The following is a 24,438-nucleotide window of genomic DNA, read 5'->3' on the forward strand; positions in this document are numbered from 1 at the left end:
GACCCATCCAATAGCTGACTGTGATCATCCACTTCTGTGTTTGCTAGGCCCCAGCATAGTCTCACAAGAGAGAGCTATATCTGGGTCCTTTCAGCAAAATCTTGCTAGTGTATGCAATGGTGTCAGCATTTGGAAGCTGATTATGGGATGGATCCCTGCATATGGCAATCACTAGATGGTCCATCCTTTCGTCACAGCTCCAAATTTTGTCTCTGTAACTCCTTCCATGGGTGTTTTGTTCCCAATTCTAAGGAAGGGTAAAGTGTCCACACTTTGGTCTTTTCTTCTTGAATTTCATGCGTTTGGCAAGTTGTATCTTATATCTTGGGTATCCTAAGTTTCTGGGCTAATATCCACTTATCAGTGAGTACATATTGTGCGAGTTCCTTTGTGATTGGGTTACCTCACTCAGGATGATACCCTCCAGGTTCATCCATTTGCCTAGGAATTTCATAAATTCATTTTTTAATAGCTGAGTAGTATTCCATTGTGTAAATGTACCACATTTTCTGTATCCATTCCTCTGTTGAGGGGCATCTGGGTTCTTTCCAGCTTCTGGCTATTATAAACAAGGCTGCTATGAACATATAACTTTCAACAGATTCTCAAAAGGCCCTGTGACAGTACAGCTCTGAGCCAGTGAGCTCTACACTGAATTGCTTATTTCCAGGTGAGCGGCTGCTAAAATATCCCAACTCTCATTCTACCATTTCAGGAAGGTTTTGAATATCTTTCTCTTTCTTTTGTAGCTTAAGATAATTCCAGGATCTTCATAATTGCAAGGAAGAAAACTAGTTGATAGCTTTTTTGGGGGGGGGGGTTGGGTACCAAGCACATTGAATAATCTGAAAAAAAAAGTTCCTACATTTATTAACCTATTTAAATGTTGTGTATAAGGCTTGGGCACAGGCCGTTGAAAATAGATGGATTCATTTACTCTGGGATGTAGCTGACAGGCATATATAAATAGCGCATGCTTTTACAAACGGCGATTTCTCATGAATCTAAGGAAAAATGCTAAGTAAGGCTTTAAACCAGTGAGCAGTTGTTAAAAAGGACTTCGATATATTCGCTCCCACCAACTGTCATGTGATCTTAAATGGCCCTCCAACCCTGAACGTCTCAAACTCATGAGAGACTCTGACTTGTAGCACTTTTGTTGAATCATCCAGATATTCTAAAGTGTATCTTACTTTAACTTGATTAATCAATATAACTAAAAACAGTACTTCTGGGTTTCTATTAAGAAATTTTAGGAAAAGAACAGACATCTGCCTCAATAACTTCTAAATTAATTGAATCTTACTGAGTTAGTTTAATATGCTAGAAATAATAATATTCCTTGAAATAATTTCAAGGAATTCAAAAATGAAGGAAAGATATGTCTGAGTTAGGAGAAGAAATTATATGATAGATTAAAAAAAAACTATTATGTTTCAACTTTAAATATTGGAGACCACACATCACTTTCTATCTTTAGCAAGGTTTTTTTGGCAGCATAATGCAAATTCTACCAAGTCTGAAAAAAAGCAGTGCTAGAAAAGATCACAGAGACCTGCAGAGAAAATAGAAGCTCACTGTATATGACTTCGTAAAAATATAGATCTGGGACAAGAGCATGTATTCTGAAGTCTATGTCTAATTTTTCTATTTTGAGATCTTCCTTCCTAGAGTTTTGATAACAATAGGTTTTTAAAGCACGAGATATTTTAAACATAAATGTTTTTAAGACTTTGACTGTAAACATATTGAAAACTGAAACTTCAAACTTTTAGAATCCCAATATACAGTATTAAAAAAAAAAAAAAAACCAACAGGTGAATTCCTTTTACTATGTTCCGCACATACCACAGCTTCCACAAGCACTAAATTTATGGTGGATGTCAAAGGCATTCACTTAGTATTTCTATTAACTTCAGTGACTTAAATTATAAAATGCTCTAGAAACTGTTGAAAATAATTAAATTGAAGGTGCTTCATTTTCTGATATAGCAACTATTTTCAAGCAAATTGCGTTTTGAACTGAGGCACCATACTAATCACTTATTGACTTGCAAGAATTAGGATTGCTATTAAGGCTTGGCAGCTATTCACAGTTTTTTTTTTTTTTTCAAGAGACAAAAGGAGAAGATACAGAAAGGCAGTTGTAAGTGCAGCTACATAAAAAGAAAGCAAACACTGAAAGGGATTAGTATTATACATTATTTCTAGGTACACACCAACAATTCTTGGCAACTTGAAACTCTCTCTCTCCCTCTCTCTCTCTCTCTCTCTCTCTCTCTCTCTCTCTCTTTCTCTCTTTTTTTAACAAGGGATCAATTTGGGGGATAAAAACATTCTTCTATTTTTTTTTTCATTTTATGGAAAAAATAAACAAGTATTTACATTATGTCTCGTAGAACATGTTGAAAACAAATGTCAATTATACAGATTTACCATAACAAGCTGGTGTACAACGTGAATGAGAACACCCATTCTCAAAGCTGACAAGCATCGTAAATGTCCAGTTAGCATTAGTGACTCTGCTTACCTGCAATGCACGGAAATGGGCCCATCTTGGCCAAACTGCTCCTTTGTTTTATGGACTTGGCCAATGAAGTCAATAAATCCTTCTCCAGACTTTGGCACTCCTTGTTCTGGCCAGTCAGTGAACTGGAACTGCCTCACTGTTCGGGACTGGCCATCCTTTATAGGCGAAGCCACACAGCCAGCATGTAGCAGCATGCCAGGAGGATTCAACAAGTACAAAGCCCACACAACAGACATGATTTTGTTCCCCCAATAAATAAAAAGAGAAGAAAAAAGTTAGGAATGTGTCCAGTGGAAACTTTGTTATGTGTGTGTCTTATTTACTGCCTACACTGTCAACATTTATACATATTTAAATTACAAATCTATTTGAGTTATCCTCTTCAGAAGCACTTCTGAGCTTCAAAGTTTGAGATAATCAAATACAACACACACACACACACACACACACACACACACACACACACACACACACACACAAATATTTCCCCAAATATTATATTCAGTCTAATGACTTCTTCACAGGAGGAGTGTGAAGGTAGTATGCAGGCATGTCACCTAGATCAGAGAATTTTTGTTGTCACATTGACATGTTGTCACATCAGCCATGCATATTTCTAGTACCGTAAATGACAAATGGCAACATTTAAAGGATCTAACATAAACCAGGTAGTTGACTTGGCTGCCCCACCATGTCTCTGAGTTACACATTTTCAAGCCACATGTGAGACACAGCATGAACCATGTAGTGATGCTTAAATTCCAGCTTAAGGGCAGTGTGCTGGTTTGTTTTTGTCAACCTGACACAAATCAGAGTCTCTGGGAGAAGGAACCCTAAATTAAAGAATTGTTTCAATCAGACTGTCCTGTGTGCACATGAGTGAGCATTTTCTTGATTAGTGATTGATATGGGAGGGTGCAGCCAACAGTGGCAGTGCCACACCTAGATGGGTGCTCCTGGCTGATATAAGAAATAGAGAGGAATTAGAGAGACATGGGAGAGCAACACAGCAAGCAGTGTTCCTCTATGGTCTCTACTTCAGTTCCTGCCTCTATGTTCCTGCTTTGAGCTCTTTCCCTGATTTCCCTTGATAATGAACCTGTAACCAAGTAAATCTTTACTTTCAACTTGCTTTTGGTCAGTATTTTAATCACAGAAACAGAAAAAGGAACCAATACAGAATCCAAAGTGATTATGATTATTTGCAAGTATTGTTCCACTGCCCCCGCCTTCTTTAAATCAGAGGTTTCTTCCTGACTAACTTCAGGAATTAAATAATATACAAAGACAACTCCAAAATTCTAAGAAAACAAGGCATATCTAAAATATGATAATCCACAAAGTAGGTGTTCTTCTTTTACTATCATGTTTTGTACACATGACAAAGTCCACAAACACTAAATTCATGGTGGATATCTGAAGCATTTACCTGGTATTTCTAAGTTCTGTATATAAAACTTTTCAAGAAGTTCCACATTAATAATAGAAGGTCATGAATTACTTCTGACTCTTCTTGGAATGGTTTGAAGTACAACAGTAGCAGAAGAGATGCTGTACTCATAGATAACAGGAATTCCTGCTCTGACACATCAGGGTAACCCATGTTTACTGCGATTGGTCCGACCTGAAGAGCTACTCCCAGTGGCACCCTGCTTCACATTCTTGGGAATTAATCTTTCCTTTTAAGAGTCTTATGGACCAGGCATGCATGTTTGTAAGATTTATACAAATAACTCAATCCCAGGCAAATGGAGAGAAGAGTGTATGGGTTAACTCAGCATGGGTACACATCATGGACCCTAGTGGTTCAGAGTACATGCCTGAGAGTTAATAGAACAGCACAAATATTCCACGAGGATACAGAGGAGCAAAAGAAGTATCTGGCCTAGTCAGTAACTCGCAGATGGTTAGTGTAGAGGGTAGATTTATTTCCCTCTTTTTCTCAGATAGTAAAGGGAGGAAGGTCAGAAACTACACATTGCAGAGCTGTCCTCTGAGTGTCCTGGGGATTTCATTTTTGTCCTTAGTCACTAGGAAGGACAAAAACAGGTCAGATGCATAAACATTTACTATTTGGAGAGAGACCATCTGATTGTTTAAAGGTTGGTTGCTTAACAAGGCTGCATTTTCAAGGGCCAACTGGCTTTCTGAACTCAGAACCGGAGATCACCAGCACCCTGGCAGCATACACAACAAGGCCTCTGGCAGCTAAGCACAGAGAGTCGTTTCAAACTGATCTGAACACGTACCTGCTCCCCTCTTTCTTCTCTCAATGTTATTAGGCTTAACTTGGAGCTAGGTCAAATGTGTGTTCCTCGTGGGTTAAACCTGTATTCTCCTTTCAATTACCAGAAATAGCTAGGAAATTTACGTTTAAGGAACATACGTCTTTGACTTATACTGAAGGGATAGTAGCAAGCATCAGGGAGTGCTTACTTGGACAATTAAAAAATGAGACCTTGTATCATGATAGCCCTGAAGTAGTCACATTCAGAGTATTTGATATACCACTTTCTAGGATTAACAAGTCTTGTCCTCCTGTGAATCATATTCTGTCTTTGTCTCCTCTGTCTCTGTGTCATAGCCAGGGCTAGGCTTATTAGTAGACAATCTACAAATATGAACTGAGTGAAAGCTTCTTTCCAGGAAAAACTAATGGATCAACTAACTACATATTGTCTCCTGGAGTTTTAGTCAACCCACCCACTATGGCAGTTCTAAAACTAAAGCGGAGCTTTGAACTGACCCAGTCTCCCTAAGATGTGTTTGCAATCATGGTTTGAGAGTGGCTAATGGCAAAGATATTAAAGTTTATGTGTAGAACCTCTTACATTAGGGCTGAGCCTTGGACTCAGCAATCTTTGTGAGAAATGCAAATGGAAATTAGCCAACAAGGGTTGTGAGTTCACAGCTCTCGTGGACAGACACATTAGCACATGGAGGAACAGACGATGCCAGGAATCAAATTAGAATGTGCAAGGCTTGTCAGAGCCTTCCAAGGAATGCCACTTGCTCTGCAGTTTTAAAGTCATACCAAATTAACCTACAAGCCCATATGACCTCAAGGACTGTAAAACCAACACCACATTTACAGCCTTAAGTAATGAAGAAATCAAAAGCTCTCCAGTGAGAATGAGCTGAGAAGGTGAACTTAAGTGCAGCCAACCAATCAGTACACACTTCCCAACACAAGCCCGCACTGCCTTCCCCAAAGCTGGGCTTCCAGGTGTTACACTTGAAGGGAAGCCAAGCCTGGGCTTATGTAAATACTTCCCAGATAAAGGGGATGTTACAGATTCCTTTCCTTTAAAGTCATCTACAATGCGCGATTTCTTTTCCTTTTGAGAATGGTTATTAGAAAATGTTTCTCCCAGAGGAGTATATGTAACCCTAATTTCTAGCTAACTATGAGCTGAACTTACCCTGGCATCCGTGACCTTGAATTCCCTCAGGATATACTGAGGCATGTTATATTCAGCCATGGGATCTACAACAAAATACTGGTATCTTGCAGATCGTTCAGCTGGCCAGTACTGGTGACATTTCTCCTATAAGGAGAGATTAATGTTAAACTCTATAAGGTGTAAAAAATGTTTTGCTTATCTACATTTGTTCTCTTGCTAATAAAATTCTAAAATTCAAGGCCTAATCTTTTGAATCTCTCTCCTAAAGACAGGCAAACTATCTGGTGTAATTTTTTTTTCTTCAAAAAAAAAAAAAAAAAACCCAACACAGACTCTGGCAAATCATAGCTACTTATTAAATACCACTTGAGCGGGGCTTTTAAACTGGGCAGTTATCTTCATGTATAAATTATTTAAATAATTAAGTAATTCCTTGGGCAATGCTGTTAGTACTGTATTACATCAGCACACTTGTTTTTATACCACTACAGTTTATAATAGGAAGTCATGCAGGATAAAGCAAGAAGAAGCCCCTGAGATGACCCAGTTCAATATTAGCTGTTAACTGAGGAATCTGGGGTCCTGGCAGTTCTGATGACTTTGCCTAATCAGCAGGCAGATTAAGGCAAGATAGATAACTTCTTGGCCTTACATCCTTTTGCTTTCTAAATGAGTTCTAAGAGTTGGGTTTTAGCCATAAGTCTATCATGTAATTTATAAAAAGAGACAGAATGGGACTATCTCTAATGGCACTGCAAACCGGCTTTCAAGTGCTGTCTGGGTGGTGGCGCTTCAAGTATCTCTCTGATGCTACCTGATATTTACTTCAGAATAATTATTCTTAAAATCAAATTGGCTATTATAACTGTTGAAATATTATGCCGCTTTCTAGAACCATGTTCAATGGACAAGAAAAATACAGTTTGGCTTAAGAGTGAAAGACAAGAATTCAAGTTGCTTTACATGAGGCCCATTTGATCATAAAACTAGCCTATTCTGATAAAAAGTAATAAGCATATGTCGAATGTAAGTCTTTGGGTACCACTGACTGACTCACTGGTCCCTACTATTGCATGTCTCTGCAGCCAAAGTCTAGAATCTTTCAAACACCTGAAAATTAATAAATTTGATGTGATTTTCCAAATTGGGTGACACACTTACTCTGCCCATTTCTCTCAGCTTGGTGAGCATCACAACGATGGTGGAATTGTGTTCCCAAAGCATGCGCCAAAAGTCTTCAGTTGTCTCTGCTAAGGGCCCCTGGGTAGCAATGTAGGCTTTCTGTTGTCTGAGTAGAGAGGATGAAAAGAAAATGTTAAAGTATTTTGAAGACATGCACACATTTATTTGGGAATTGTTAATACTAATCGTACATATATTATTAATTCAATTGCAGGGGAGTTCCATTAGGATACAAAATCAATAAGATTGTTTAGTACATTTTGGGGACATTGTAAAATCAATTATTTTGTTAATATTATTATGGATGTCTTAGTGTTATTTAAGTTTAGTGCAAAACTGGTAGCTCAATTTCATATGTTATACAAATCAATTAAATTCTTAGTTGTGTGACTCCGTTTTCTAGAAACAATGCTCACATAATCTATTAAATATATGATAAAAAGGCACTAAATAGCTTCCTTATCAACTTCCATATCGAAATGGTTTCTGAATGAATAGGTTACAAAGTCAGGTTAAAAGAAGCAATAATCAGAGGCGGAGGAGATGGTTCTGTTGGTAAAGTATCTGCTGTTCAGATCTTTAGCAATCAAATCGAGTCCTGGAATGGAGATGGTAGGTAGGTAACAGGTAGTTCTCTAGGTCTTATTAGCCAGCTAACTTAACTGAAGGGATGAGCTCTAGGTTCAGTGACAGACCCTTCTCAAAAACTAAGCTGGAAAGGGAGACATGTAAGGCTGATCTCTGATATTCACATGCACACGTACTCTCAACATACCCACACTGGTATAAACGCACACATACATTATACCCACTCACATGCACACACCCATATAAGCATGTACATGTATCACAAGAAAACACACTCCCCCATGCAATAGAAATACTACTAATACTGCTTAGTTCTATCTAAAAATAAATACATAAATAAGCCACCACCACCAAGTAATTGAATGATGATGTATTCAGAAAGAAAATGGCATTGAATTGTGATGAAATTCTTTGTGGTTATAAATCTACAGCACATGCAAATATCAAGGCTTTGGATTGTCAAGGGGGTAAGGATAGATACCTATATCCATCAAGGAAACTGGCATTGATGTAATCAGAGCCTTCAACTCCTCGGATAGGCTGCAGGCACACCCTTGTGGATTCATATGGCATAATATTAACAAGGCGGTTTTTGAATTTATTACATGGAAGATTGGCACTGATGAATCTTGAGGTGTGAGCTTTTGAGCTGGCTAGACGCTGTTGAATTTAAAAAGAAAAGAAAATTCACAAACGTAATTTTAGCCAATGATTTAAATGCAATGGACCTAAGATGACCGTTTTAGATATCAGTCTTCTGTTTACTTGATGGCAAATATTCAAAATGTACTTCCTGTTAGCAAATTATTTCATACAGCCTAGAGAATATTGTAATCATTGCATCTTGAGAACATGATGTCTGAATTTAAATGAGGACACTATGGACCCTGTTATTGTTAGGGAATAAAAAATTTAGGAGAAAAAAAAAGAAGAGTAGAGGAAGTCGAATGGAAGGAAGGAAGGAAGGAAGGAAGGAAGGAAGGAAGAAAGGAAGGAAGGAAAGGAGGGGGAAGGGAGGGAAGAAGGGAGGGAAGAAGGGAGGGAAGAAGGGAAGGAGTAAGCAGAAAAGGAGCAGGGGAAGGAGGAGGAGGAGAAGGAGCAGCAGGAGGAGAAGGAGAATCAGAAGGAGAAAGAGAAGCAGAAGGAGAAGCAGAAGAAGGAGGAGAGAGTTTCATATAAATCTGATCCCAGAGGAGAAGGTCAATTGAACCTTGCACTTCAAAATTGGAAAGAAAAGGACGTGAGTAACTTCATCATAGCCAATATCTTACCTTAAATTCGAGCTCCATTCCGGTGACATTCTCCCCTGTTTCTATTTGTGTCAGCTTCTGAATGTAGGCATACAAGTTTCTAGCCGGCACTTCGGTATTTCCACATGTCACTGCTTCTAACAGTGCATCATGGATAAAGATGTACTGGTCTTCTGTTTGTACCATGTAATTCCTCTGGGCTCTCATTAAAGTTACATGGCCATAAATATCTACAGTTTTTTCATGCTTTATTCTTTCTAACATGGCATCTATTACAATGAAGCAGCCAGTTCTGCCAACACCAGCACTATAAGACAAAAAGAAGGGGTGGGGGGAAGCCCACATAAACTTAGCAAGAAAGTAATACATAAGAAAACCTTTATTGATTTCATTAATCATATCTCAAACTTATGAATTTGACTCAAATAGCTATTACAAGAATTTCTCAGTCGCTCGGGAGTGAAAAATATTAAAGCACAAGATACTTGGATGAATATAACAATCCTGAGTAAGGTTCATTTCATTTCAAAATACAGAAATGCTAAATCTGTAATTACTTCCATCCTTGGTCATATCGTACAGTATAGGTATTACTTTTAAAATGTGAAAAGACATAAACATTAATTAGGCTGTTTATATTCAGATTTTTAAAGTTATTGGTTAACATCTATTAGAGAGTACATGTTCCAGTTCATGCCTGTGATCTTAGCACTTGAGAAATGGTGGTGGGAGGATCAGGAGTTCAAAGCAAGCATAGTAAGTTTGAGGCTAGCCTGGGATACAAAAACCTTGCGTCTAAAGCATGAACAAAAATATCTAGTTAGGCTTTTTAAGCAAAGCAATCTTAGGCCTATTTTTGGTTGAATTTATAATAAAAAAGAAAATAAAAACATACCATTTATTAATAACTCAAGTATCTCATTGTAAAATTCTGTAAGAAAGTTTTAAAACTAATGTGACATATAAAATTAATATATTCTATATTAATTAAAATGTTGTTGCACCACAAAAACAATGCAGGGTAGTATTAAGAGAAAAATCTTAATAAATAACAATCAATTGGGAAATTCTTCTTTCTTATTTTCCTTTTCTTTAGCATTAAATGTGCTCGAAAATTCTTAGTGAAATTCAAGCATTCTATAACGGAAAATAAAAGTCTCAATCTTTTTTACACAAAGAAATTGAAGGCAATTTAAAAACTCCAATATATGTGGACTTCTGGGTCAGTGTTCCAGTTTGAAGAACCAGACTGAAAGAAAATGACATGAAAGAAACAAGCTGTAATGGGTGGCAAGGTCTGCTACTCCAAGGAGATAGGCTCACGAAGGAACTGGTTTACAAAGGCAGGGGCTTAAAACAATGAGCATCCTCTAGTATGGGAGAAGATGCTAAGAAAATTGCTCACCTGTATTTCCTGTCAAGGTAAGCTTTGTGCTTCTTTTGATCTGAGTATATTATGTGTTCAGAATGGATCAATCCAAAATCCTTTAGTTTGAGTATGCACATTTGCTTCCCAGTAAATATGCATATACTGACTTAGGCTCTGTTCTAGTTTATTTTCTCTTGCTTTGATAATACCAGGAGCAAGGTGATCTTGGGAAGGAATGGCATTGATGTAATCAGAGCCTTCTAGTCCTTTGATAGGCTGCAGGCATACCCTTGTGGATTCATGTGGATTCACGTGGCATACTATTGACAGCGCAGGTTTTGAATTTATTAGATGGAAGACTGGCACTGAGTAATCTTGAGGTGTGATTATTTTAGTTTATTTTAGTCATTCATTAGAGGAACCAAGACTAGCCCCAAAGCTTAAAGCAAAAACCAATGGAGGTATGCAGCTTCCTTGCTTGATCCCAGGTTTTCTTATATAGCTCAGGCCCTTAAGATAGTACTTGCCAAAGTGTGCTCAGTTCTCCCACTTACATCAATTAGCAATCAAGAAAAATGCCCCACAAATATTCCCCCCACTCATCCAACACAATCAGAACTTTACCTGAGGTTCCCTGTTCTAAGATGTCAAACTGACAAACAAGATTAGTTACTACAGACTTCTAGTAGCTGATAATCTTCATTTTTGACATGCCAATGTCTGTGGGCATCTGTCTGTTTTTATGTTTTTGTTTGTCCAACTGTAAATCTATCTTATTGGTCAATAAACAATGAAGTGTTTTGCTGAGTCATGTAGGAGATATGACAATATGATGACTATGTTGTTAATATTAAAGATTCTAAGGCCTGTCAAAAATGTAGTCATTTAAATAAATATAAGAAAAGAAAAGATTGTGTTGGTATGGATTGGAAATGGGACTTGAAAGATGAGGATTGAGGTGACGGACCCTGAAGAGAGGTGACTTCAAATCATATTGTTCCTTCTATGAGGCACATGTGAAAATTTTCACGGATCAGTATACACCTTAAAGGAATGTACAAAGCACCTGCCCAAACTCTACAAGGAATGAGTTTGGTAAACAGCTGGTCCATTCTCATATGAATCAGCAGTCTCTCAAATGTCATGGGGCTGCAAGGTAGTAAGAGAAATTTTTTAAATAATTTAATTATTGGCCACACAGGAACCTGTTGTTTGTAGACCATATTATTTTCATACAATCTCTAATTTAAAATTTCATATGCCGGTGCAAAAGGCCACTAGATTCTTAAGTTTTAAGTTAACGAAGTATCACGATAGATTGGGCAAAGAGGTTTTGGGCAACGTAGAATGCTATAATTTTTTATTCTAATTTGGCACAATTTCTAAGAAACACTGGTGAATATATCTCTTTTCAGAGGAAAATACACTACAAATCTATCCAAGACTATACATCAAGTTGACTATAGTTACGGCAAGAACATTTTCTAGACTCCCTATCTGACACTATTCAAAGATCTCGAAGACATGGTATTCTACAGCATGACAGAAAGGTACTGCACAACCTCTGGAGACTGAGAGGAATAATTCCAAGTTGAAGGAGTTGAAAGTTTTTTATAATAATGGTATTATTTCCCCAGCACACAAAAGGAAGGAAAACAAATCAAATATCCACTTGAGTCTAAAATGGAAATTTGTGAGAAGAGACAAAAGGGAGGCTATGACTTGAACAATATGTTTTTGTTTTTGTTTTTTACCGCACAAAGCACAGCAAAGTGTTCAATGTTTATTGTTGTTGTTATGGGGAAGAAAGGGAAGGAATTGGCTGACTTAGAATTTATGTGGTCTTACTTTTCTGGAGTAAAGGATTTCAGTGAAGAATTAGATATATGCCCGTCCTAGAGCGAGTGTATGACATATAAAGTACTTTTTCATTCCAGGTCACAATGTGACCTTGAGGATGTCATATAAACCTTTTTTCAAATTTTTATATATTTTGTCATTTTTATTACATTTGATAATGATAATAGCTCTAGCCATTAAGGAATCTAATTATCCAGAAAGTCTTAAGGCTAAATTAAACTTATCACAGCTTCTACAAACACAGGAAGAAGGAGTTCTTTTGCAGGTACATTTTTCAATTCTATCACTGAAGACAACCAGGACCAAAGCAATGAAATTCTGAGAAAATGGTGAAAGACACTTCTGTGTCATTTGTGATTTAGCATTTAAATCTTTTCTTTAATCTACTCCCTTAGACTGCTCTAGCTTTGTCCTGTTATTTCCAACTAAAACAACTTCAGATCATCAGCTCCCCCACTCCCCACTCCCTTCTCTCTGATTTTTCAAGACAGAGTTTCTCTGTGTAACAGGGCCCTTGGCTGTCCCAAAACTCACTTTGTAGACCAGGCTGGCCTGTAGTGTAGTTTCTACAACACCACTTTAAGCTCCAGGCGGTGCTATCAGCAACTGCCCTGGTTCCCTTGGATCCATGGATGAAAGACAAACTTATGTTTGCTCATTTTTAACCTGCCTTATGGCTAGGCTCTTCTAAGTCTCCTGCAACTAGCGTGCCCTTCCTTTTACTCATTGATCAACACTCTTTAAGTCTACCCTCAGCTTAGTTTCCCAGGTACCTTCTCCTTGCTCAGCACCCTAAGTCTGTCCTCAACTTAGTTGTTTCTAATCTCCAGCCTGCTACTCAAGGCCCAATCAGGGAAGCGGCCAATGGCCACTCCACCAGAGATCTCACATGACTGATCTATCTCTCTCTCTCTCTCTCTCTCTCTCTCTCTCTCTCTCTCTCTCTCTCTCTCTCCAAAACATGGCAACACGGCAAATTTCTTCTCCTCCTGTGTCTCCTAGCTTGCCTTCGGGAATCTGGAAGTTCTGCCCACTTCTGCCTAGCTATTGGCTGGTACCATCTTTATTGATTGATCAAGAACAAACTGGGGAACAGGATCTTCAATATTCACATGTAGATTCCTGATCAAAGCATCAGAACGACCCTCTACACTGAGCTCAAACCCAGAGAGGTCTGTCTGCCTCTGCCTCTCAAGTTTTGGGATTCAAAGTGTGTACCATCACACCTAGCCAAATCCCTTTCTTTTAAACGATATGGTTATGACCATATTCATGGCTTTCCCATATCAAAAAGTCAAACAAGTCTGCAGTCTGCCCATCTCTGGCTCTTAGTTTATGTTGGTCTCTCCCTGTTCTTATAATTGTCATCTGCTCACATCTACCTTCCTTGATAATCACCTCAAATGCTGTACTCTGGAGGGAAATTTCCTCACTGGACTCTACTTCTGCAACAACCGGTTCTCTAACTTCAAGTTTGGTTAGGTGATCAGATCAGTATGAAGGAAGGGACAATGGCTTCCTTGTCTGTTTGTATTCAACAACTTCACTTGGCAGTTTCCATGCCAGAGAAATTGAAGGAGATCAAATTAAGTTGCAAACAAAGAGATGCAAGAGTGAAAATATCAGATCTTTTCCTAGATCACAGCAAGTATTACCCCTAAACAGCAACGTGGGAGACTCTATGTATGCATATTTCAAAGATAAAGCAAGCTGTTAAAGAATTCTGTGTGAAGGAAACATCTCAAAGCTGGGCTTTACTCCAGCTGCTTAGAAATGACAGTCCTCAGATACCAGTCTACATCTGTAAGAAACAGAGAAGCTGAAACCTTTGAGCTTTTACAAGTGTGCCAGATGACTTCTGTTGGACTTCTTAGTTCCCACAGCAGCACTTTCCTGCCTTTTCCGATTCACTCTTTTTTTTTTTCAAGATGTCAGTACCTTAGTGCAGTGTACCTCTCAAAATGAAGGATTGAGTTTTGAAAGCAAATGCATTTTTCTTTGATGCTAAACCTGAGCTCCCCACAGCAGCGATAATGACGAAGCCCTATTTAGAGTTGTTTGTTTCTCATCATTTCAACAGCCTTCAACCTGAAACATGATAAGGACAGCAGAACTGATAAACTACCCTTATTTTTATCTGTTTTCTGTCGGAGTAGTTGCCAAGCACTAAGACAAATTTTTCTAAATATCTTTCAAAAACGGAGTGCATCACCCCGTGCTTTAGGCTGAGGCGAGCACAATTCAGCACACTTATTATAGTAGAGAACATTCCAGCAAAAGGGAAGAAGGCAGTACTTTTAAATCCAGTCTGGTGTTATGCTGGTCCTACCCTGCTATTGCTGAAGTAAATGCAGCTTTTCTAAGTTACCTTCTTGTTGGACAATGATAACATTAATGAGAATCAGAACACAAACTCTAGATTTCTTGTGACTTCTCTAGCAAATCCAATGATTGTTAAACTTTAGTTCTTAAAACCAAACAGTTTCCGTTAGTGAAAGCCACTGCACTGTTTACACAAAGAAAAAACTATGCAATCCATTAAACAAGCATGCCTACCAGGAAATTGTTATTACTTTAATATCATCACTCATCCAGTTATAAGATTTGTTTTCAATTTCTAAAAACATGATTGAGTTAGTCCCATGAGTTGAAATATGCTTAATGTCCCGTGATGTGATACAGTAGTAATGTGCAAGAAGAGAAATGTTAAGAGGCATAAGGGGACCATTCTGCACTAAAACCATTCTGGAGATATGCTTAAGAGTTGGCTCTTCTGACTAATTTAGTGGAGTTTTGTTGCTGACCCTCAGCTGACACATCACTGGTCTGGCAAAGGACAACAGAATTTGGAAAGCTCAGAGATCAGTGAGTTGGAAGAGAATACAGTAAAATGGAGCTGAAAATTACAGCAAGCATTTTGTACATCTATCAGCTGGTAATTTGATTGGATGTTAAATTTCAGCTATTAAGAATGGCATTTATGAAGTGCGAGTTTATTTCAAAAAATATCTATGGGAAGGTATTCAGTTTTATGAGCAGTTTTACAGCAGTAATCTGGTGACCATCCTAATAAAACTCTGAAGTTATTCTGATGAGGCTTCTGTTTTAAATCTCTTCTTTCACTCAGTTAGAATCAACATGTAGCTTAATTTCTTGGTGTCATAGTCATGTGCATGGTATTTAGGGCACTATGGAAACAGATTCAGTGATATTTTGGATTTCTACCACCTCCTTCATGCTGATGCTGGCTGACTGGATCCTGACAGAACTCTGTGTGCCCAGAGGTTTTTTTTTTATTTTTTTTATTTTTTTTTTAAGTTACTCTGTAGCACTACTCTTATTGTGCCTGTCTAAATCTTCTAGCATGGATTTAGAGGAATTTTAATCCAGTAACATGGCTGCATTGGCAAAGGACCACATTCAAAGTTATGAACTGGCTGGAATGCAGAATGCCCTGGTATTACCTGGCTGGAATACAAACATGACCTTAGTACACACCTTTAATCTCTAACAATCAAGGTAAGGCTAGTTTGTAAAAGGAAGCAGTCATGTTTGAAAGTGACATTGAATTGAGTAGCAGACAAAGTGATGAATCTGAGAAAGGTTAGACAGAACTAGTCAGAGATAGGATACATCCTAATCACAAGAAAATAGCAGAGGAAGATAGGCTACTTAAGAGAACTAAGAGAGGAAAAATAAAAATAAAACAGAGTTGTGTGCTCTGTGGTGGGCGGTGTATCTGTGGCAGTGTAACCAGGACAGTTTTACAGAAATAGGATACAAAGAGTACAAACTAGACACAGGTGAAGATAGAGCTGGCCAGAGAATGAGAAGGAGTCAGAACATTAGAACATTTTAACAAAGTTAGTAGGCCTAGCAGAGAGATTCAGTGAGAAGCCAGATTGAATCAGTCAACTTGGAAGATTAGACTATATCGAGGCTAGAAGTTTCTAGGCCTAGGCCTATAGATAGTTAGAACGGAGAAAGAAATGCTCTGGGCTTGGCCCAAGCCATGGATTCTCCTGGCTTGGGTACAGCTGTCATCTCATCCCTCCATCCGAGGAAATGAAACTGACATTTACACAAGTGCAAGAGAGTGGATCAAGATGACATAACTTTTCCTGGAGAGCTGAAAAGTCTATCAAGGCTCATAGTCCTCTACAAAGGAAACATGTTGAGGGCAGGCACTGGTTTTCATTAGAACTCTCTAGTAAAACCCAAGGCTTATAGATTACAAGAATATTGGTGGTGTGAAAGCAAAATATTATAGCAATAATTGGTATTTACTTATAAATGATGGCTCTTTCTTCCAATTTAACTTCTCGAAAAGACACAAACTACGCGTTTTTAAAAATTATTTTCTAAATTTTCTTTATAGATAAAGAATCACTGTGATTATGAGAGTTCTATCTCCTTTAGAATAATGTGGTCTTTGGATGCTTCAGTAATCCTAACATGCATATATGAAGACTATATGTTAACTATTTAATAAAAACTAGTGTTACAGTATTTAGAATAGCATACTGCTTTGCATGTGAGGATAGGCAAGACAAGCAGAGTAATAACAGAAGACAGAAAACTTTCACGAAATGGTGATACCACAGAAGTGAAAGTTATTGTTCAATAACTTAGTTCAATAAATATGGAAGGAGATATTCTTCTACATATCAGTTCCTATGGAGCATACAACCTTGTATTGGCTCACTATTTATTCAAGATGTCTGTGCACACTGAGAAGCAATGTTAAAAAATACAGCTTCTGCTGTGTGTGGTGGCATGCATCTTTAATCCCAGCACTGAGGGCACAGAAGCTATGGGATCTTTGTGAGTTTGCAAAGTCTGGTCAACATAGTAAGTTTCAGGGCAGCCAGAGCACTATGTAGAGAAACTCTTTCTTAAATAAAGCAAAACAAAACAAAAAAAAAAACAGATTCTGAGATTCTTTATCTGAACTTCTGATCCAGTGGTCTTGGGCTGAATACAAGATGAATTATTTCTGACCAAGTCCAAAATGATGCTGAAGCTGCACCCCATAGCCACATTTAGGAAGCAAGGATATGAGATACACCTAGTATTCTTTTCAGTATATGAAGTTAAACAGATGCATCAATTGTACTGGTGATTATGTGTTTTATGGGTGAAAAGTTAAAAATGGAACAAAAGAACTTGACATTTAATTTACATAGATTTTTCCTTTAGTTAACTTAGAATGTCAATAGATAAGAGACCGTAAAAACTGGCTTTATAAAAATAAGTTGTTTTTGTCAAAACATCAACTACATTACTATCTCAAGATGCCTGCAAGTACATAGACTTATCTTATAACCAAACTCCAATGCCAGCAGCCCACCTTGCAAGTTTCCCTTGCCAGAAACAACCCCAGAGGCAAGCAAATCAGAAACCGTGTAATGAGACCCAAACATATTTTTCCAAACACAGAAAGAAAAATAGCCAAGCAATAGAACTCAGATTGGAAAGACACAAAACAAAGATAACAGAACTATTTTTAAGTCTCATATTATGGCCGGGAGCAACAGCAAAATAGTTTGAAATAGAAAGTCTTCATGCTGATTACACGAAATCAAAATACACACTGTTCAAAGGAAGCCAACATTTTTTTAATGCTATTGAGTTTATGCAATGAGTTTCAGTGTACTCTCAGTCTGAGAGTATTTTGAAATAAAATAGCAGGTACAGCTGGCGAAACTCAGTGGTAGCCCTGTCCAGATCTTAGCTAATAGGATATAAAAATATTTCTACATATCTTGCAGATGTCTGGGTTCTTTTCTTTGCTGGTAATTTTATTCTGAAGTCATTATTGACAGCTGTTTGTTCTGATAGAACCCAATTGCTCTCTACCAGTCTCAGCTGCATGTAGGCTGATTTCCTTCCCTTATAGAGTATATTTCACATAAACACAGGCAGGAAAAAAATTACCAATTAACTAAATATGTGTGCAGAAAATGCTCCATTGAGAGCTCTGATCAAGTAATGCATCTAGCTGTAACAGGTCACAGGAAATTACAGCACTTATAGTTTAGAGCATTAAACATAATTACATGGAAATATTCACAAGCACTGAAATATATCAATGATGAGTGACAGCATCCGAAAAATTGTCCTTTTATTAGAACAACTTATAAATTACTATATTTGAGTAATCGGCAGGGCATTTATTCTATTGATAGATTAACTCAATGACATCTCTGACATAAATGATATGCTATGTAGCATCTGAAATGTCTTCCATAATTGACACAACGGTGGCATTTTCTAACGTGTGACAGGACCATTTTCTCCAAGAGTCCTTCCCTGGAGGGTAGAATTTCTGAGCATTCACCAGTTCTTTTCCGTGCCCTTTATCACTGCTGGAGATGGGCTGTTTTCCATAACTTTATTGGAAAGAATACAGGATTCTTGAAAGTGAGCATTTTCCTTGTAGGAGACTATTCAAAGAGAATCTCATTTAGGAAGCTCCTCAAGAGATGTGTGAACAGCTTGACAATGCTCATTTTACTCTATCTAATGTGTTCTCTAGCCTTGGCTATGAAGTCTATGCCAATTGGGCAACTTGACATTGCCCTTGTTAGTGGACTGGAACCCTTCTTATAGAGGAAAACAATGGGACTAGAATAATAATAACCTATAAACAGCAAACACACCGCATTGGAGAAGAACAATGGTTCACTGTATTCTACTCTCTGTTTCTTCTCTACATTTCTCCCTCCACAAACCACTGGGCATGGAGGAGATGGACTGACTAAACAGGAGCAAGCACTCCTTAGTAGGGAATCCATTAAGGAAAATGTACTTTTCATCAATACCAGAGACACTATATTTATGCTTTTATCTCTGACAACATAAATAACTTCTCTTCACAGATAGAACTATCTCAGATACTGGGAATCACAGAATACTTACTGCTTATTGCCCATACAGAAAGTGTGTGTGTGTGTGTGTGTGTGTGTGTGTGAAGGGATTCCAAATGCCAACATATATTGGCATTGATACCATACATGAAGCTAATTAGAATGTAAACTCCTCATTTGCAAAGCTTAACACAGTGAATATAAAGTGTCCTAAGTTGATTGGTACCCACAAAATTTGGGTAATAGCCTATAGCTCCTTCTCTGTTCTAAATAGAAACCAAAACAATTTTATTTGGCTATTACTTACTTTCAACAACAACAAAAAATGACCTGATGCACACATGCCTATATCCTTTAAAATTCTAGCATAGCTTGGCTCCTGCAATTGTACTATACTAATATTTATCACGTGCACTCTCAAGTTATATAACTTTAATGGTTGTAAGTGACACTCAAGGGGAAAAACGCGGGTTTGTCTATGAAATTAAAATCACTTACAAACCATAATTGAGTGTGTGCGTGCATGAGGACCTCACAGAGAGTCCAGGCCGGCCAGAGTTTCAGGGATCCAACTATTTCTACCTCCTCTAATTCTGGGATTACAAACATTATACCACCACATCCGAGTTTTTTCATATGGCTTCTGGGACTCCAACTCTGGCTTCTCCACAGAAGTTCATTATGAACAGAAACAACCCTTAACTTGAATATTCACTTTGTTGGAAGGGTTTAAATATAGCAAGGAGACTGACCGAGAGGATGGTGCCGTTCTGTTTATATATGCACATGGCAGGGCAAACGGTCTCTAATATGGCAAACCTGCTTTCTGAGAGTCATCATGGCAGATTTTTATCCTCCCAGAGAATGTACTTCACACTCATGATCTGTGCCTTCCTCCTGCAAGCCATGCAATGACATGCCACCCACTTGACTTCCTCCATTCTGCCTTCTTCCCATGGAATGGGGTCACACTGCTTACGTTTGCTATAGAAGGGCACTATGGCAAAATGGTCTTCACACGAGAGATCATTGATAAATGCTTATCTTCTTATTCTCCTTTGCCCAAAGACTGGAGACTAAAGACTTTAGTTTGTTAAATTAGTTGACCCTGAGGTTGAGCTGATGTATATTTCTATCATTGTATGGTTTATATTAATGACATTTACAGAATCAACATTCTACTTTATTTAATGGATTCTATCACCCCAAAAGGGAAAAATATAACATAAAGTCGAAGCAGACTTTGTATTTGAAGGAACTTAGACATGATCTCATGTAATATTTCAAACCATGAACCCTGAGACAAGCATCTTTTGGGAAATTTGTTCAAAATGCAGTATTTTAGGCTCTAGTCTGGTCTACAGAATAATTAATTCTTAACCCATGTTCTACAAACTGTACCTGGCCCTGATATGTCAAGAAACCACCCCTTTTGTGAAACTAGAACTTCCTGTAAATGGGAAAACAATGAAAAGAAGAAAAGGGGAACTGATCAAGACTGGAATAGAAGCAAAGATCTGTTTGTCCTATGTTCTGACTGTGCTCATGTAGGATTGACTGTTTGCTTAGCCCTTCATTCATTTCCACGTGCATAAGGCTCTCTATTCATATACTACAATGAATCTCATGTATATAGTTTAATAATTAACTCAGTCATTCCCTTTCCTCTAGGCCCCTTGGCTTACTATACTACAGCTCAAGGCATGTCGCCACTCTCTTAGAGTATACTCCTTTGTACTATCAAAGTGCTTATTCCATAGGAATCAGATACTTTAATTACACAGTTGAACTATTTAATGACCAGAAAAGCCACAGAGATAAACCAAAGTAATTTTGTTCCTTTAAAAGCTAAGTCAACTGCTTTGCAAAATATTAATGTGTACCTTATCATCATTCCCTCCAAAATGTATGCTTGAAGTAGGTGAAGGTGAAAAATCTGGAAACAGCGCAAAAATATTGATAAAGTTGTAGGATTCTAAACTTATGTTGCTTCAGATGCATTAAGCTTATGGTTGATTAAAACTTATACTTCTTACAAGCTTTCAGCTGTAAATTTAAAAGATAATAAATCTAATATATATTATATAATCATATATGTGAAGTTACTGTTAATTGTATACATTTTAAAAAGTGATTTGCTCTAATCTGGGTTATCTCTACCTTACCCACTCCTAGCTCATAAAACAAGAATTCTTATGATTACCTCTGCTGTTCTAGTCTCTTTCCTTTGGAGGGCATGCCACACAATTTCATGTCCAACTAGAAAACTTGGAACTCCGTACACATTAGTTTTAATAAACACTGATCATAGAGACACACAGACTTAATTAGGAATTGCCAACTGATTTTTCTCCAATTACACTGTCTAGTTCCTATGATCTTATTTGGTATAAGCTAAAAAAAAAATTCCAATGATGAAAATAGTGTTTCATGATTGACTACATATCAGAATGGCATCCTTGGGGGGTTTATAACATAAACCAACATTTTATAGAATCCAGAAATCTTACTGTAAAGAAATCATTTACTTTATATATACATGTACTCAACAATAGAAATTGCATGTATCCAATCACCTTTATTAAGAATTCAGAATGTGTACATATATTGATGAAGTGTCCTAAATGCTGGAGTGAGTTGTTTTCTCATACTTTTTTGGTTTTCTTTTTGTGGTGATTTTTTGTTGTTTTGTTTTGTATTGTATTTCTCCATGGAATTTCCTCTCACTTCTTGAAAGAGCCAGAAAAGGTATAAAAATTACTGATCAGATAATATATGCTAATGAGTGGGAGGGAAATGGTCAGCATTTGGATTTGAAAATTTAACACCTCGTGTCTCTCCTTTTTCCAAATCAGGTAGCAAGCCATTCCTGATACACCTCCTCTTTCACAGATTAAAAGCAGACATTTTAGCAGGGTAGTGCAAAATATAGGTTGTTAGATAACAGGGAATGGTGGGAGCTGCCATAACTGACCACACATACTTAACAGTTAACTTAAAAATAAAAGTGCTGAAGTTAAGAAAAGAGAGAGAGAGTGTGTGTGCAAGCTAAATGTTGCCAAGGACGGTTTTAGGTATAAGCTCCCCAAAGATGGAGGTGGTTTCAATACAGTGGGATTATTTTAAAACTTATATATTTAAGCTTCAACTTACAAAAGTACTGTAAGTATCAGATTATAGAAGTACAGAAGATCTAACTTGAAATCATCCCACCTGGAGTGGAAAAATTGGTAATACATGGTCTAATTTATCCTAAACATGGACATGGAAAGTGGGCACTCACCCAAGATAAGGCTGTTCAGGATATTAAAATCTCAAATGTTGGATGGCAATTATGTAATGAGCTTCTTTAAAAATTAGACAATGAATTGCCATTTAGCAAGCACTGCAGGAAATGTTGATAACTGAAGCTGGGTAATCCATGCCTGGGGACTCATAGTCTCTCAATTTTGAAATTGAAATACACTTGAAAATGTCCACACTAGAGTAGTTTAGAAAAACATGTCTCTCTCTCTAAATGTAGGGTCTCCACCAGCAAAGAGGTAGTAATGAAGGTATAGTTGGATTTACTAGTGGCTCAGACAGGATGGGAACTTCCGGTATCATGGTCAAACCGAAAAGTGGTGAGGTTTTACCTGGACCTATTGAGTAGGTGCTAATTCCACAGTGCTACTTGATGCAGCTGCCTGTGCAGAGGCAGGCAGAAACCTTAGAGAATGCATCACGATACTTGGGGAATTGGCAGACATTCCTACATTTGACTGCCATGGGGACTTATTCTGAAAATAATTTTCATGTACAATCATCAACTCAGATTTTTATACATGTTTATTCTAAGCCTTCAGGAAATACAAACATAAGAACGAACATACCCACATCTATGGCTTAGAGCTGAAGTGTATCTTTGGAGCTTCTTACTGAATCCTGGAAAGGTTTTGCTAAGCTGGGAGCTTTACTATTGTACTTTACAAACCAATAAGTTTGAGTTTAATTGAACCAAGATAACAAGTGTATTTCAGGCTGTAGCACATAAGAGAAAATAGTCGGAAACCAGGTCAATCATTTTCAGACACACAAAAGAGGGATGAAATGTTAAACACAGGTTACAAAAAATGTTTGTGGTTTATAACATTATTGGGTATGAGTTTTCAGACAAAAGAATTGACTGTAGCTCTCGGCTGAGCAAGATTCGCTGCTCAATTGATTAGAACCAGAGTTAGGTGAAGATTGAGAAGGTGAGATTTTAAGATAAATGGAATAACTGACCACCTAGGGATTCAAGGGCAGGTTGAAGCTATTTCTTCAGCAAAACAAAAATTTCTTATTCAAGGCTTCCATAAAATAAAAGTTCATAACCATTCTGATGGTCAAAGTGAAAATAAATTAAACTAGTATATTTTATCCAGATTTCCTCGTGGGGAACATTCCTCGGGCAAATGACTAGACTGCTGTCTGTTTCACTAAGGCAATAGAGAAGCTCAGGTGAGTAACCTAATGAATTCATGGATGTAGGGAGTCTAATATCGTATTTTTCTTAAAGCTTTCAGATCCAAGGGCTTTCTATCACTTTACAGTCAGAAATGCCCAAATGTACATGAATTTCTCATGGAAGAATGTGATTTTCATTAAGGGTCCTGTGCATTTAAGTCAGCTTATATGTGGAGATATAGTTCTATTCCAGACATAACAAAACTTATCACTTCTGACTCTTGGTGAAATATAGGCACAGCAACTATAACCAATCAAGGATACATGTGTTATGTGTATTCATCCCTAATACTCATGAATATTCAGCCTGAACTTGATTATAAGAAGATTAAGTTATTTGAAAACATATCAAATGGTATTTATATAAGAGATGGGATAAATCTTAAAATAAGTTTTGCCTTGGGAACATAAAGGAGTTTGGCCCCTTACCCCTGTTCTTTATGATTAGAGAACGATGTTTATGTTCAAATTAAAGAGTTATGAGGATTTTCTGTTTGTTTGGTTTGGTTTTGGTTTTTTGAGACATGGTTTCTCTGTGTAGCCCTGACTGTCCTGGAACTCACTCTGTAGACCAGGCTGGCCTCGAACTCAGAGATCCACCTGCCTCTGCCTCCCGAGTGCTGGGATTAAAGGCCACCACTGCCCAGAGGGTTATGAGGATTTAACTGAGTTATTGAGACAAGGCAGAGTGCTGGCCTTACATGGATGTGACCCTGGCTTGGATACATGTTTTAGCATGGCTAAAACAAAGCAAAAACAAATAACAAATAAAATGTGATGATCTAGAGTGCAAGGTCCCCTTCCTCACATGTCTCACAGAGCTCAGGGGAGTATATTCTGAATGGAAAAAATAAACCAGGTACACAGTCAGGCAAGAGTTCCATAGGAGACGAAAAGG

At 37.6% G+C, this 24,438-nt stretch overlaps 1 protein-coding gene across 51 annotated transcripts in view; it reads right to left on the minus strand.

Annotated features, from left to right (window-relative positions):
- Positions 1-24,438, minus strand: part of Ptprd (protein tyrosine phosphatase, receptor type, D) — a 2,270,506-nt gene that overhangs the window by 6,884 nt on the left and 2,239,184 nt on the right. For all 51 annotated transcript variants that reach the window (NR_160919.1, NM_001352630.1, NM_001352628.1 and 48 more), the window contains 5 exons: positions 8,976-9,261; positions 8,186-8,364; positions 7,096-7,222; positions 5,953-6,078; positions 2,531-2,685 (listed from right to left, as the gene is read on the minus strand). Coding sequence is in view for 50 of the 51 variants with exons in the window: in NM_001352630.1 (NP_001339559.1) it covers positions 2,531-2,685; positions 5,953-6,078; positions 7,096-7,222; positions 8,186-8,364; positions 8,976-9,261 (873 nt within the window). In the remaining variant the exon portion in view is untranslated. The remainder of the gene's footprint in view (positions 1-2,530; positions 2,686-5,952; positions 6,079-7,095; positions 7,223-8,185; positions 8,365-8,975; positions 9,262-24,438) is intronic.

The sequence above is a fragment of the Mus musculus genome, chromosome 4 (genome assembly GCF_000001635.26).
Source record: "Mus musculus strain C57BL/6J chromosome 4, GRCm38.p6 C57BL/6J".
Taxonomy (NCBI): domain Eukaryota; kingdom Metazoa; phylum Chordata; class Mammalia; order Rodentia; family Muridae; genus Mus; species Mus musculus.